Below are 14,743 nucleotides of genomic sequence, written 5' to 3'. Positions count from 1 at the left end.
TGGAAACGCGTGGGCATATCCCCTCCCAATCAAGTAGTCATTTTAGCGAGCGTTTCAACCTCAATGCGCTCCATGGTCTAGAGCCACTTGACTTGGATAAATGAAGTTCACCATGAACCTTCATGTATATTCCGTATCTAGATCCCTATAGAGATACATAGTGACCACATTTGTAAGCTGCATGTTCAATTATTCGGAAACTACCAAACTGATAGGGTAGTGGAGTGTAATGACATCCAATACGAGAGAATCTGTCTCATCGTAGTCGATTTCAGGGCGTTTTATGAGAAACCTTGCGCCATAAGGCGAGATTACCATATCTTTTTCTCACTACGCTTTCTAACGAAGACCCATTAGTCAACAGGTTTTATGTTAGGAGGTGTTGGCATCTCTAGCTCGAAAACCTTCCTCTTCGTTAGAGAATCCATCATAACCTAGATCGCATCTTTCCATTTAGGCCAAATCTCTCTACGTTGGCATTCATTCATCAACGGAGCGTGGTTCGATATCATCTGACTCAACAAACTCATGCGCAACGAAATACGCAACTACATCATCAATTATGATGAAGTTTCTATCCCACGTCTCAAGTACACTAGTGTAATTTTTATAGAGCTCTATATTCTCAGGAATAGGTTCTGACGTTGAGGCGTCCCCCAACGATAACCATAACCTGGAAGATTCTCATGAGACGGATTTTGAGTGTCGATGATTCAAGGATTGGTTTGTGTCAATGTATCATTCGAACCCACGGGCCTCCCATGCATCATAGCTGGGGCCATGGCCTATAACGCCAGAATGCCACTCTCTTTGGCGTTAGCGCCATGCCTACATCCATGTAAGGTGGCGCTACGTCCTCTCGTAGGGACGTCCTTCCTTGCAGGCTTGTTTGCAGCATATTTGTGTGATCTCGTCACTTTAATAGGGATCGAGATGAGACATAGTGGGGACAGGCCACGACAATTTCTGTCGTTCCTGCTGAACATCCGTGTTCTTATCTTCCCCTAACGACAGGAAGACTGTCTCATCAAAGTGACAACCCGCAAATCTAGCGGTAATGAGATCGCCTTGCAAGGGCATTAAGTGGCGGACGATTGTTGGAGTCTTAAATCCAACTAAGTGGCCCATTCGTCTGTAAGGACCTATCATAGTGCGCTGTGGCGGCGCAATGGGCACATAAATGGCTCACTCAAATGTGCGTAAGTACAAAATACGTGTACCCAGTCACTAGCTGTAACGCAGAGGTACATTGAGTGGCGGTAGGTCGTAGACTAATTAGCATAGTTGCATGCGATATTGCGTCACCCCAAGCGGATGTAAGAAGATTGGTGCGCATTATCAATGTTCGGACTACCATCGTAGTCGTTTCCGCGAGACCATTTGGGTGTGTACATGGGAATATGATGTCCAACATCAGTCCCATTGCAATATCTATCAAAAGTCTTTCGATGTAAACTCTCTAGCATAGTCAAATCCAATTGGCTGAATAGGATGATCTGGGGAGTGAGCCCGTTGTCAGATGATATGTGCTAGGAATGTAGCATAAGCAGCATTTATAGGTGGACAATGGCACAACACGTGACCGGCGTGTTTGCGTGTCAACCAACATCATGAAATATTTAAGCGTCCGCAAGTTGGTTGAATCAATCCACAGAATCTCCATGGATTCTATGTAAGAACATAATGAGTATTGTCATATTCTTTGCATAAGTTTCTTTTTGTTACTCGGCAATGTTTTTAACGAGGCAACGAGAGAAGCACCACGTTTGGACAACACAAGGGGGAGTGTTTAAGGATATCTCTATTTGTGTTTGGCCCAAACTCTAGGTTACTTGATCTAGTGGTAATATGGTTGAATTAGAAATATCTAGATTCCTATTCAATGTACGATTACTTTTCTTATATGATTGAGATTCTATACATTGTAATCCTCTATATAAAGAGGCCCCTATTATCAATGAGAACACACAGCAAATTTCTCTCAATTCCCGTTTCCCTACAACAAGTTATCAGCACGAAGCCCTAACCTTGAAACCCTAATATGGTAGCCTTCAATCTCAGGAGCCCAGTTACCGACCTCGCTTGCGCTTCCCTCACACCAACGTAGCAGCACTGCTGTCAACAACAACAACAAAAAAAAAAAAAAGACGCAAGACGCTAAGAGGCAGCAAAGAAAAAAAAAAAAAAAAAGACGCAAGACGCTATGAGGCAGCAAAGAAAAAAAAAAAAAAACGGAAGCTGCGCACATTGGCAGAAGGAAAAAAAAACAAAGGACAGAGCAGCCCACGTGCTGGGCAGAAGAAGGAGAAGAAAAAAGAGAGAGAGAGAAAGGAGTAGCCCACGTGCTGGGCAGAAAAAGAAAAAAAAGAAGAAAACGAGGAAGAAGAAGAAAGGAGAGAGATGAGGTATTGTCATATTTTTTCCAGAACTGCAACAACAAAAGAAACCTCATCTCTTTGGTACGATCTGGTTCACACACACAGAAACAGGGGCCACCCCCTATTACTAAAAAGCCATGGCCTTTCTTCTGCAACAGGGGCCACCCACCATCGTCTTCATCTCTCTATTACTCATCACCTGCATAGCTCTCTCTGCTGCAGCAGCTTTCGCTACCACCACCACTTCAATCGACTCAAAGGCTCGGCCTTTAGCCAAGTTGAACCATCCGGTGGTGATCTTGGTCTCCTCAGATGGGTTTAGATTTGGTTATCAATTCAAGACCCCAACTCCAAATATTCATCGTCTCATAGCAAATGGGACTGAAGCCGAAACGGGTCTGATTCCGGTCTTCCCAACTGTTACTTTTCCTAATCACTACTCTATTGTCACAGGTCTTTACCCAGCTCACCATGGAATCATCAACAACCACTTTGTGGATCCCTACACTGGGGAGTTCTTCAATATGGGAAGCCATGAGCCCAAGTGGTGGCTCGGCGAGCCGCTGTGGGAGACTGTGGTGAACCATGGTTTGAAGGCTGCTACGTATTTCTGGCCGGGTGCTGAGGTAAAGAAAGGTTCTTGGACTTGCCCTAAAAAGTATTGTCAACAGTATAATAGTTCTGTTCCTTTTGAGGAGCGGGTTGATACTACTCTAGGGTTCTTTGATTTGCCTAGTAGTGAGATACCTTATTTTATGACACTGTATTTTGAGGACCCTGATCATCAGGGCGACCAGGTTGGGCCTGATGATCCCGAGATTACTGAGGCTGTTGCCAACATTGATAGGATGATTGGGAGGTTGATTGAGGGTTTGGAGAAAAGAGGGGTTTTCGAGGATGTGACGATTATTATGCTGGGTGATCATGGGATGGTTGGTACTTGTGATACGAAGTTGATTTTCCTGGAGGATCTGGCCTCTTGGATTGAAATTCCAGCGAGTTGGGTCCAGTCGTATACTCCATTGCTTGCAATTCGTCCGCCCGCAGGAGTTGATACTGCAGATGTCGTGGCTAAGATGAATGAAGGTTTGAGTTCGGGGAAGGTTAAGAATGGGAAGCAATTGAAAATGTATCTCAAGGAGAAGCTTCCTAGGCGGTTACATTATGCAGCGAGTGATCGAATTCCTCCGGTTATAGGGTTGGTCGAAGAGGGGTTTAAGATAGAACAGAAGAGCTCAAAGAGGCAAGAATGTGGAGGAGCACATGGTTATGATAATGCTGTGTTTTCCATGAGGACGATATTCATTGGCCATGGTCCTCAGTTTGCAAGAGGGCGCAAGGTTCCTAGTTTTGAAAATGTCCAGATATACAACTTGGTCACTAAGATTCTCAATATCCAGGGTGCACCTAACAATGGATCTGAATCATTTCCAAAGTCTATTCTTTTGCCTAGTGCTTAGTATCTTTCTCCCAAGCATTTCCAGGGTGGAGTCAGCTTCTTCAAATTCAAGCAATGGTTGGCAAAATTTAACTATTTTGAAATGGTATGCTTATGTGCTTGTGAGTCTATAAGGTCAGAAATTTTGAAGATTATGAGGCTTTGCTCCCATGAGCTTAGCAGCTGAAGCATGCTTATTTTGTTACCAATGGCACTTTATTTGCTTCCTTCAATAGGACCAGCACTTGTAAGCTACTAAAATTATGACTTACACTTTTGTATAGGAACATCATGTGGTAGAATAATATGCTGTCCAAATGCTTAAATCACTACAGGAAAACAAGCCATTTACGACGTGCAAAACACGCCGTAAATGACAATTTACGACGTGAAAATCCGAGCAAAAATGCGCCCTTATAGACTGCGTCGTAAAAAAGGAAATTTTTTTATCTTTTTACGGCGTGCAAAATGCACGTCGTAAATGACCCAAAAGCACGCCGTAAAATTTAGTACGCACGCCGTAAATGACCCAAAAGCATGCTGTAAATTTTGGTTTAAGGCATGCTCTGCACGCCGTAAATTCAATTTTTTTTAAATAAAAAAAAAATTCTCTGTTGTTCCAATGTCACTCAGAAACACTATAAATAAAAAAAATAACAAATCTGTCTAATTCTTTACTTGTTGCAATTTCATAAGAGAACATTCACTTGTATAAAAAGTTGAGCAGTATACAAACAAATGTTGTGGATGCAATAACAAATGAAGCTTATAGCAAAACCAATACAAATAAAATGAACCTAAACTGGTAGTGTAAAGCCATTGGGGTGGATTGCCTCAACCGTTCACTGCACATTGCCACATTCCACTTCAAATACATCTTGTGTCTTAAAAGAACAACTTTACTTGGATCTTCATGATAAATTCAACACTTACGGATGCCTCTTGTTTCCCCATTGAAGTTGGAGCTGGACAATATTGAATGACATTAATAAAGAGCTACAAAATTTACTATTTCAGTTTAACCCTGAAGTTATTTCATAGAATTTACAGAGAATGCAAAGCTCTCAATTCTCCAAAAAAAAAAAAAAAAAAAAAAGATCAGGAGGAAGACAAGGCTGGTGTTCAAAATAGTTTCTCCAATAAGATGGTATTGTATTTTGACCCCCCACATCCCATATACCAAAATCATATAAATACAAATTCAATAAACCGAAATCATTGCTAGTGTTGCATAAAAGAAAGAAGTTACTTTTGGTAAGTGAGGGTGTTGATGTTGAAGCCGAGAGTGGGAGTGACAAGGCTGGTGTCCTCCCCATTAATCGTGAGCACAATCCTAGTCTTGCCCGAATTGTCAACCCCACTGCATCAACAAAAACAAGAACCAAATAAATGAGGCAGCCATTAAATTCTCATATACGTGTGTGTGTCTATTATGGAGCGAGACTCACACCATGAATTGTCTAACTGTTACTATATATACACAGATACTAAACTAAGGATCAGCTAATTTGTTTGTATAAACATACACATAAATGAAGTACAGAAACTCTTGTACCTTGATTGAATTTGCGAACACAGGGGCCATCTACGCCATCACAGACAAAGAAGTAGAAAACAGAAAACAGTAATGTTACACTCTGTATCTAGGGTTCATGAGAAGACATTGCATACATCTTTGCAAAGGTTTTCCTGAGAAATCAGTCGAACTACCGGCAGGTAAACAAAACTTCATCTTACAAACAACAAAAGGAAGGTATACCATATATTTAAAAAGATAGTATTAACATAATGCGATTATTACTAGGGAGCCCCAAGGTCAAAGCAAGAGAAAAAAAATAATGCATTCAAGTATTATTGTCTATGCCTGGCCAGGAGTGGATGATTCCACTAACAAATGGATGTCAAAGCTTTGAGAAATACCTGCCCAGTTCAATACAATGCTGTCCCTCAATCAATGGCCTGTTTTGAATTAACCATTCTGCAAATGCAAATGTCCCTGGCCAGAGTAAATTGGCATTCAGCTGATGAAATGAAAATTCTTGAACGATCAACTCTTGGAACAAGCCAAGATTCACATATTTATTTCAATAATTTGAGATTCAAACTCTATAGGCCAAGGAATAACAAAGACCAGGCGAAATACACTGAAAAATAGAAATCAAATACAGAATTTTAAGTGCCACAACCTTCTAAGAAATACTCGGGAAGGATAAAAAAACCCAGGGGGAAAAGGTCAAAATAATTCTTGTAGAAGAGCTGCTGCTACTATGTAAGTAAATGCATCACTAAGTATCCAATTAAATACAGTTGAATATATACATGCTCGTCTATATATTTGATTCCTCCATTAAACACCAGATAAGTATGAAGTTAAAGTTTGTTTCTAAACAAGAATAGAACATGTAAACTCTTCACAAATTTGCAAATTTCATTGCACAGCTTCCACATTCTGTCACTACCAAAGCTCAAATGTACTATATTACTCCTAAACAACTCATGAAAAGCATTTGCTTGTCACCAGCCATAGAAATTTAAAGTGGAAGCTCACACATTCCATCATTCAAGCTCAAAACTTTCAATAGGGAAAGATCAACTCTGACATTATAAATATCAATACAAGTTTACAAATGGACCTATGAAAGTCAAAATTACGTTTCTGGGTGTTGACCTGACAAAAAAAGAATAGATATTTACCATTCCAGGAAACTGATGCTTCCTCTCTACGAAGCTTTGCTGGGTCTCTGTGTTTTCCTCACCTGCAAATAACAACACCCACCCAGTAAGTCAAAATTTCACTAAAATTGAGAGTTGGTTAGAGAAACAGAGAGAGAGTGTATGTATGTACCACTGGAAGAGTCGTCTTTGCCATCACAGACAAACTCTTGATCACTGTTTTAATATCCCTGGTGATCGCAAATTTAATCAAATCTTACGCCATCTACTCCAATTAACAAGAATCAGATCAAACTGATATACAAATCCAAATCGAGTAAATAACGTATACATATGGATTGAATTGAATGATTGGGATCAAATTCAAAAATTCAAAACGAAAAATTCAAATTGAAAACCCTAGATTACTGACCGATGAGCTGCGAGGAGCGAAGTGCAGAGCATCAAGGATTAGCGAGTCGACTATTTGATCGAAACGGTGCGCATTTGAAGAACCGAATCAAAAAATTCGGAAGTGAGTCCCTTGACAAAGGCTCTGATATCGTCGGAGACACCGAACTTATGGAGCTCCGCCTCCGATGGCTCACTAGCGAAGGCGGAGGCGAAGGAGAAGGTGGAGGCGGATTTGACAATTGAGAGGTTGGAGAGCTGAGGGGGTGTGATCTCGGAGACAGAGAGTGACTTGATTTTTGCAGAGGAGCTAATGGTTTGAGATTTCTCGAAGCTTTCGATGGAGAGAGAAAGATAAGAGCGAGGGATGGACTGAGAAGGAGATTTAACTTTAATTTTGGCCAAATTTCGTAGCTATTTTGATTACACAAAGACGGCAATACTCCAAACGCGTCGTAATAAACATTTGCACAATAACAAACACGGCATGCTTTCAGTGTACGCTTTGCTTTATTATTTAAAAATGCAAGTTTCACGGCGCACATTCAATGCACGCAGTGAATGAGTATCATTTATTGCATACATTTAATGTACGCCGTAAATTCAGCGTCGTGAATGATCAGTTTTCTTGTAGTGAATATATGTTGGAATGGATATATTCTTTATTGCCTAAAAACGTCTCAAATTATGATCCTCCTTTCAATCTCTATTATTACGGATTCTCTTTTATACTGTTAAGTAATAGGTCATGGCACATCTGCATTTGCAATTGTCTGAGTTCCCTTTCTCTCGGAGTAATGTTGAGAATAAGTGTTACATTAGATTATTAATTTTGTTGGAAAAAAGTGGCATTGCGTTTATGCCATTTGCAATCGTCTGAGTTCCCTTCCTCTCGCGGCTATGTAAAGAATAAGTGTAATATTAGAGAATTAATTTTGCTGGATGCAAATGTCAATTTGTCAGTGCTTGCTTGCAACAAAAGATCGCTAACCCGGTGACTGATATTATTGGTGCTGCTGTTTGGTGACCACAAGTTTTGTTGTTTGGTGACTTCTGGGACTCTCACATAAATGTTTAAAATGCCTCTGTTGTTTGTTTCGTGGATACTAGCATCGGAAAAAATCTGTTTTGTGGACACCCTTTCCATTTGAACAGTAGTTGAGCAATGGTGGACTGTTTTATTTATTTTCTATTATTATTATTGGTTGAAAGGTTTCGTGATTGCATATGCAAGTGTAAAGTCGGTTGATTGCTTGAATTAGCTAGCTGTGATGTAACTTTCATGGAGGACATATGCCACTGATCAAGTATGTGCCAATTGGTGATTGGTTGAAGATGTTGTCATTGAGCAATCAATAATTACAAATGTTTTCCTCGTTCTTAAAAAAAAAAAAAATGTTTTCCTCAAAACATTAAGGATATTCATATCTCTAAATTTGTCATTGGAACCTCCCTAATTATTTAACCTCTAACTTACTTTTTCAATAAAACAATATGCTAACTACATCTCCATATTTTTCCCAAAATACCTATAGCAGTAAAATCTAAATTCAACTTAGGGTTCTTGATAAAAACTCAAAACTAAATAGCAACCTCATCAAACAGACAATAAATAAAATTTTGCAATTTCTATCCTTTTTTTTTGCAGCTGCATGTGGCCGGTGGATCACAATAGCAAGCATCAAAGCTATTGTTTCAATAATTGGGTTTTGATTTGCCATACAACCATATCAAAATTAAATGTGAACATCATATTGATTGGTGTGATAGTATTCGATCATATATGTATCTAATATTATTCATTCATTGTTTGGAAACATGTTCTTCAGTTTCTATAATACAGTCGACTCATACAATATTATAGACTTAATGTGCATCATTCTACATTTTCTTAAAGATTAGTATTAAATAGAGAATTGAAGACGAGGAAATTATAATGGTCTTTCTTCAAACTTTTCATATAAAACAAACCAACATGCTTCAACATTGGTGTGCATTAAAATTGAATAAAAATTTTGTTTATCGATAACTGGAGATTTGCATTAAGCGGACATGAACAAAGAGCAATACTGAGGAGAAACTAAATTGCACCGCTCTCAAATAAATAATGTTTTTTTCTTTTTGTCCTTATAAGTCATTTCATATGAGTTGATAAAGTCAATAATCACTTGAAAAAAAAGGGAGGTCCAAATGCTAATTTTTGAGATAAATTTTTGAGATATGAATAAAAGCACTCAAAAATTAATTAAATGAGGAAAATTAGTAATGTAAAGGCATTCCAAGTCAAAACCACCAAATATCATTCTACTAATCACTACTTTCAATTCATCATGGAAAAACGATCGAGGACAAGTGATGTAACGATCAAGGACATTGTAAATGTATTTAGATAGTTCATCGATCACCGCTGACCCCTAAATTTCTCGTTGAGTTTTGCAAGATATCAATCATCTCAAGAAGTCAACACAATTCCATCATCAACACAAAAATTGGTTCCTATTTACCGGAATGGGTGACGGTGGAGTCCTAGTGGCATTTCTAATTGAGGTCGAACTGTACAACGAAGGCGGGTTTCGTCATGGGCTTCTAGGACCTGCGGCGACGTCTTCGTCATGGGATTTCTAGGACTGGAGGCGGCAGTGGCTATGGTGGAGTCGGGGCAGATCGTGTTGTGGAGGTGTGGCTTCGGTGGTTGACGTGCTCATATTATCCTATATTTCTATGCCTTGTAATCTTAGTATTTATGCTTAGTTCTCCTTATTTCGAGTCATTTATGTTGTTATAGTGTTTTTGTAGGTTTGTCTTATAAAGAGAAGAAAAGAAACCAATATGAGCGAAAACGATTGAAACATGCTCTGCAATCCTGAGTCCCAGAATCTGCCTGTGCAGAACACCCAACTTCACTGAATTACTGAGAGTTACCCATATCAAATCAGACAATGAGCCTTATATCATTGGAAAGGTGCGGATGTCTACTTTTTGTAAAATTTTACGGATCTCGATTTCGATACTTTTGGAGAAAGTTATGATAGTTTGATTAAAGATAGGTCAAAACTGAAAACCTGCTCGGAAATTTACAACCATTCATGGAGAACTCAAGTTCCGTGGCACAAGATCGTCAGTCCTAATGTTTCAAGGAAGCTAATTCAGATGAAGATTCAATGATGAACTTATTCCTACTTCTACAAGAGATATTTCAAGGTTTTCCCATTCCAAATGAAGAAAGGAATCTAAACCCATGTTTTACAAGGAAACATGAAGCCAAAGATGAGCAGAAATCTTCCTTATATAAGGGAGCATGAATTTTACATAAAAAGGAGTCTCGGAAGCACATTGTAGACGCCTAAGGAGCGGAGACGACTCACCCATCTTCCCTTTCTTTTCCCTTTCCATTCTTTTTATATTTTTTCTATGTTTTATTTAGTTTTATTTTTCTAAACCTCTTTTCTAGGGCTAGGATGAGGCCCTAGCATGACTGTTTACATTTTTTGATATTCAATTGATGGATTATTAGTTTCTTTTCAAATGAATTCTTAATCTCTGCTTGAATTGTTGCTTATGTTAAAGTTCTATTGATTCGCGACCTTTAGGGCTTTGCATCTAGTTATCAGAAGATGAATTTGAGGCATAGCTGCAATATAATTCAAATTAGCTTCATGTGATTAAGAATTGTAAATTACATTATTACTTGAGAAAGAATAATGATTTGCTTGATTCCCTTGTTTTCTAAAGCGTAATGAGTCCTGCATGTTAAATTTATACCTGAGAAAGATAAACTGTATAGTTAGGATATACGACCTTTACCCGAGAGGGAGAGAATCATACACTTAAGGAAAATTATGGTCTAGAGTACATGAGAAGGACTTAGATACTGAAATTGTCATATGGAGAAACGAAAGAATCCATTGCTTGTGGTTGATTCTGACACCCTAGGCTCATCATCATCATATTCTTACTTTCAATCATTATAGACTCTTTTCAATTTCAGTTTATTTAGATTCACTTTTTAAGTTTATGTTTTTAAGTTATTTTCTCATTATCAAAAACTCTTTCAAAACCGTGAAAATCATAGTCTTAGTTTGAGTCATTGTGTGTGTCTTAATCGATTTGTGTTTCTTGTTTTGTGTGTTTTTGGTTTTAATTAATTTAGGTTTTCATATTGTGAATTGACTTAATATCCTCGTGGGAACGACAACCCCTTCTCTTCCATTACTATACTACATCCACCCTGTATACTTACAGGAATTCCACCAGTGGTCTAGTTGAATTGCTGTGGCGGCGTGGCTATGGAGGGTCTGGCCGGATCGTGAAGGCCGGCGTGGCTTGGTGGTTTTGGGCGGTTTCGTGGGGATGGTCACGACGGCTAGGTTCTGGATGGTGGTGGTCGAAAGCGCTGCACCGAAGCTGTGCACATATCTTGGGTTGGCAATGGTGTTTTGGGCTGGGCTTGGGGCACCCTTCTCTGCTAGGCCTTGAGCTGGGCTTCCTCTCACTTGGAGCTGCCCTCTTAGGCTTTTATTTTAGGTTGGGGTGTTTTGCCCTAGGCCCATTCCTATGTTTTTTAGTTTATCTAATTACAATAAGTTCTTTTTTAGGAACCTATGCACTTTTGTGCACTCTATATACCTCTAGCACCTCTGGAGTAGTACCGAAAGAGGACTCTCGCTAGATCTACATACTTAATTGTCTAATGAGTGGGTCTATAGCTATGTACCACTGTAGGTACTACCACTAGCTTCTTGTCTACAGCGGAAGGGTATGTACCGATCTATTCTGACTTGTGATGCAATATATTGACACCTGATCTGGATCTAACCTAAAAAAAAAAAAACACAAAATATTGGTTCCTTTTTTTGATTTATTAGAATGACTTAAAGTATTAAATCCCAATTAAGGGGCGGAATCCCCTATCCAAAGTCCAAACGGAATAATCCAAATAGGCCCCCAACATGGGTCGGTAACAAAATACCATGATGTTAAATTTTTGCAAAGGTAAAATTAGAATTTAATAAAAATAAAAAAAAGGGTAAAATTAGAATCAATCAACTGCAACAACAATGTCATAAAAAAAAAAAAAACTGCAACAACAAAAGAAAGTAAGAAACCTCGTCTCTTTGGTACGATCTGGTTCACACACACAGAAACAGGGGCCACCCCCATTACAGAGATACTATTACTAAAAAGCCATGGCCTTTCTTCTGCCTCCTCCTCCTCCTCTTTGCTTTTGACCCTCCTCATGTAACTTCACCCTTCTCATATTCAAAACCCCAGAATATCTCTCTATCCACCTATCTTCATCTCTATCTCTCTGAAACTCTGAATTTAAATGGCTGATGTTGTTCGATTACAATTCCATTCGCTTCGGTTCTCTTCGTCTCTGCTCACCTCTTTGAATTCTCTGCAACCGGGTCTCTTTGTTAACCAAAACCCATTTAGGAGGGCCTATGCTCTCTCTGATTCTTCCCTTGCTCGCTTTGCTTACAGACCCAGAAAGCAGTTGGTACATTTCAAGGTGAGTTACCATGACTCGTTCGTGAAAAGTTCAATACTTTGTCATCTGTTTGATGTTTGCTTCAATTTTATGAGGACCCTTTTGGTTAAATGTTATGTTTTGGCTATGTATTGTAGCGTTTTGGGAAAATTGTGGTGAAATGACCATGTTTTCTGCACATTATGAGCATGATAGGGAAACCTATCTGTTGAAGGTGTTTAATTGAATTGAAATTTCAGACCTAGTTGAAATTTGGATTGACACTAATTTGTGGGAGAGAATTAGCGGAAAAAGATCGAAAATTTGATGTTTACACTTTGGATTTTCTTTGGTTTTGATGACTTCAATGCTGGCTCTTTTGCTTAAATACTATAATGATAGAATTGATTTAATCTTAGATATTGATTTTATATCTGTCTTATGGACCAATTACTTTATTTGACGGGTTGTATGGGATTACCTTCACTTATATGGTTTGGATGGTACAGTTTTCGTAAAGTTCAAAGTAAAAACACCCCGCTTCGTTGCATTGAGTGATTTAGGTTTCAGTTCTTCTGTACTGTTATATGATTTACATTAATAAAGCTTGGGATGGCAGTTTCACGAGATGAAGAAACCCTTTGGAAATGATATTTTGTTAGTTCTGCTTAACTGTTAAAGTATGCTTATAGTTACCAAATGGTCTTATGGTTTCTGTGTATTTCGTTACATGCTTTACTGCAGGTACAGGCCGCTGTCACTGAAACAGACCAGCCAAAATGGTGGGAAAGAAGTGTTCCGAATATGATTGACATACATTCTACTCAAGAATTCTTGAGTGCTTTAGGTCAAGCCGGAGATAGATTAGTTATTGTAGAATTCTACGGCACTTGGTGTGGTTCTTGCCGTGCATTATTTCCTAAGGTAACAATTGATTAAGTGATCCAGATAGAAATTCATTCTGCCAACATAAGTCTTGCCGTGCATGGAATTTGGTTTTGGTTTTCTATTTAGCTTAACATCTAAAAGACTTTTCTTTATACAAGGACATTAGTAAAGTAATTGATCAATTTTTCTGGGGTACCCTTTGGTATAAAACTTATCAACCATCATTAATGCCAAGCATGACTTGGTAACTTCAATTTTTTGTTGGCCATCTAAGTGTCTTATGTTTTCTGAAGGTATCATTGTTTGTCAAAGGTATTTAGTTATAAAAATAAAGCCTTAAATTGTAACTAATATCTGGAAATGTGATGGCACTCTCTTAACTCTCCACTTTAATGAGCAGTGTAATGTGCAAAATAAACGTATAGTTGTGAAATTTTTTCTGAATAGTTAGATATTATCACTATTTCAAATTCACTTTCGTGTAATGCATGTGTCAGCTCTGCAGAACAGCTGAGGATCACCCTGAGATTCTATTCCTGAAAGTGAATTTTGATGAGAATAAGCCAATGTGCAAGAGTATGAACGTGAAGGTCCTTCCCTATTTCCACTTTTACCGTGGATCTGAGGGACAGCTGGAATCCTTTTCATGTTCACTTGCTAAGGTAATTCTAAAGTTTCATTCTTTTATCAATCATGTTACAAAGAGCTTCCTTCTGTCCTAACTTTGTTCGGTTAAGATGGGAAACAAAATGTTGTATCTCTCTTTTCTTTATCCATGATGTAAAACAGTTTCCCTTGAAGTACCCAACTATGAACCATCACTGATTGAAACATACCCTGATTGGTTTGTCTGAGTAGGATTGTGCATATTATGCTGAATGTGCTTGCTACAGCGTATACTGTTGAAACAATCCCTTCCAATATATTATTCGTCTAGACTATATGTCGTGCAGATAATGTGGATGATGAAGTTTTAGTTTTTCTTTTAGGAAGTCTTCACATTCTACCGTATCTGAATTCATCTCATCGTTTTCATAATCTTCTGCAGTTCCAGAAAATAAAGGATGCTATTGAATTACACAACACTGCTCGTTGCAGCATCGGCCCTCCAAAGGGTGTTGGAGATCTTAAACTTGAACCTTCCTTGGTTCAGAAGGACAGACCCTCAGAATCTGCTTCAGCATAGATCTTCTTCAACTCAAGTGATTGTATTAAGGGGCGTCAGTCCATATCATCAACCCCAGCATAGTCAAGACAGCACTCTACTTGTATTCTGTATATTTCCTTCTATGTAAAAGAATCCCATATGTTGCCAGTCAGCCACATTCTTTGCCATTCTTGTTCTGAAAGCCATGTATGTATTTGAAAATTCAGTGTACAAGCAATTCCAGGTTCTTAATATAATGAGTTATTTATTCTGTCACCAAGATTTGCAACAACTGGTTTTACAGGTCCAGTTTTCCTATCACGCATGTCTAACAGACTATTAACAAATTTAGTCAGATT

At 38.5% G+C, this 14,743-nt stretch overlaps 3 protein-coding genes across 12 annotated transcripts; 2 read left to right on the top strand and 1 right to left on the bottom strand.

Moving 5' to 3' along the window:
* Positions 1-2,337: 2,337 nt before the first annotated feature.
* On the top strand, positions 2,338-4,121 carry LOC112186752 (ectonucleotide pyrophosphatase/phosphodiesterase family member 3). The gene has a single exon (XM_024325253.2). It carries the CDS (start codon positions 2,516-2,518, stop codon positions 3,836-3,838), a length of 1,323 nt encoding a protein of 440 aa, XP_024181021.1. The 5' UTR covers positions 2,338-2,515; the 3' UTR covers positions 3,839-4,121.
* A 349-nt stretch (positions 4,122-4,470) lies between these two features.
* Positions 4,471-7,351, bottom strand: LOC112186753. 10 transcript variants are annotated; one of them, XR_002930886.2, is made up of 7 exons: positions 6,902-7,348; positions 6,662-6,754; positions 6,511-6,572; positions 5,737-5,837; positions 5,372-5,522; positions 5,066-5,176; positions 4,471-4,781 (listed from the first exon to the last, which is right to left on the bottom strand). XR_002930886.2 is itself a non-coding variant. In XM_040513471.1 (7 exons), the coding sequence occupies exons 3-7, from the start codon at positions 6,511-6,513 to the stop codon at positions 4,739-4,741; spliced, it is 288 nt and encodes a 95-aa protein (XP_040369405.1). In that variant the 5' UTR covers positions 6,514-6,572; positions 6,662-6,783; positions 6,902-7,351; the 3' UTR covers positions 4,471-4,738. The 10 variants fall into 10 exon arrangements, 3 of the variants coding, with proteins under 3 accessions (XP_040369405.1, XP_024181026.1, XP_024181027.1); XR_002930888.2 differs by having other exon boundaries at positions 5,372-5,505; XR_002930891.2 differs by having other exon boundaries at positions 5,372-5,401; positions 5,737-5,812.
* Positions 7,352-11,992: 4,641 nt separating this feature from the next.
* On the top strand, positions 11,993-14,660 carry LOC112190721 (thioredoxin-like 2, chloroplastic). The gene is made up of 4 exons (XM_024330198.2): positions 11,993-12,391; positions 13,094-13,273; positions 13,735-13,899; positions 14,286-14,660. Exons 1-4 carry the CDS (start codon positions 12,206-12,208, stop codon positions 14,421-14,423), a joined length of 669 nt encoding a protein of 222 aa, XP_024185966.1. The 5' UTR covers positions 11,993-12,205; the 3' UTR covers positions 14,424-14,660.
* Positions 14,661-14,743: the final 83 nt, after the last annotated feature.

This window comes from Rosa chinensis, chromosome 2, assembly GCF_002994745.2.
Source record: "Rosa chinensis cultivar Old Blush chromosome 2, RchiOBHm-V2, whole genome shotgun sequence".
Taxonomy (NCBI): domain Eukaryota; kingdom Viridiplantae; phylum Streptophyta; class Magnoliopsida; order Rosales; family Rosaceae; genus Rosa; species Rosa chinensis.
The sequence above is the reverse complement of the archived record's forward strand: the minus strand, read 5'-3'. Positions and strand labels throughout refer to the sequence as shown.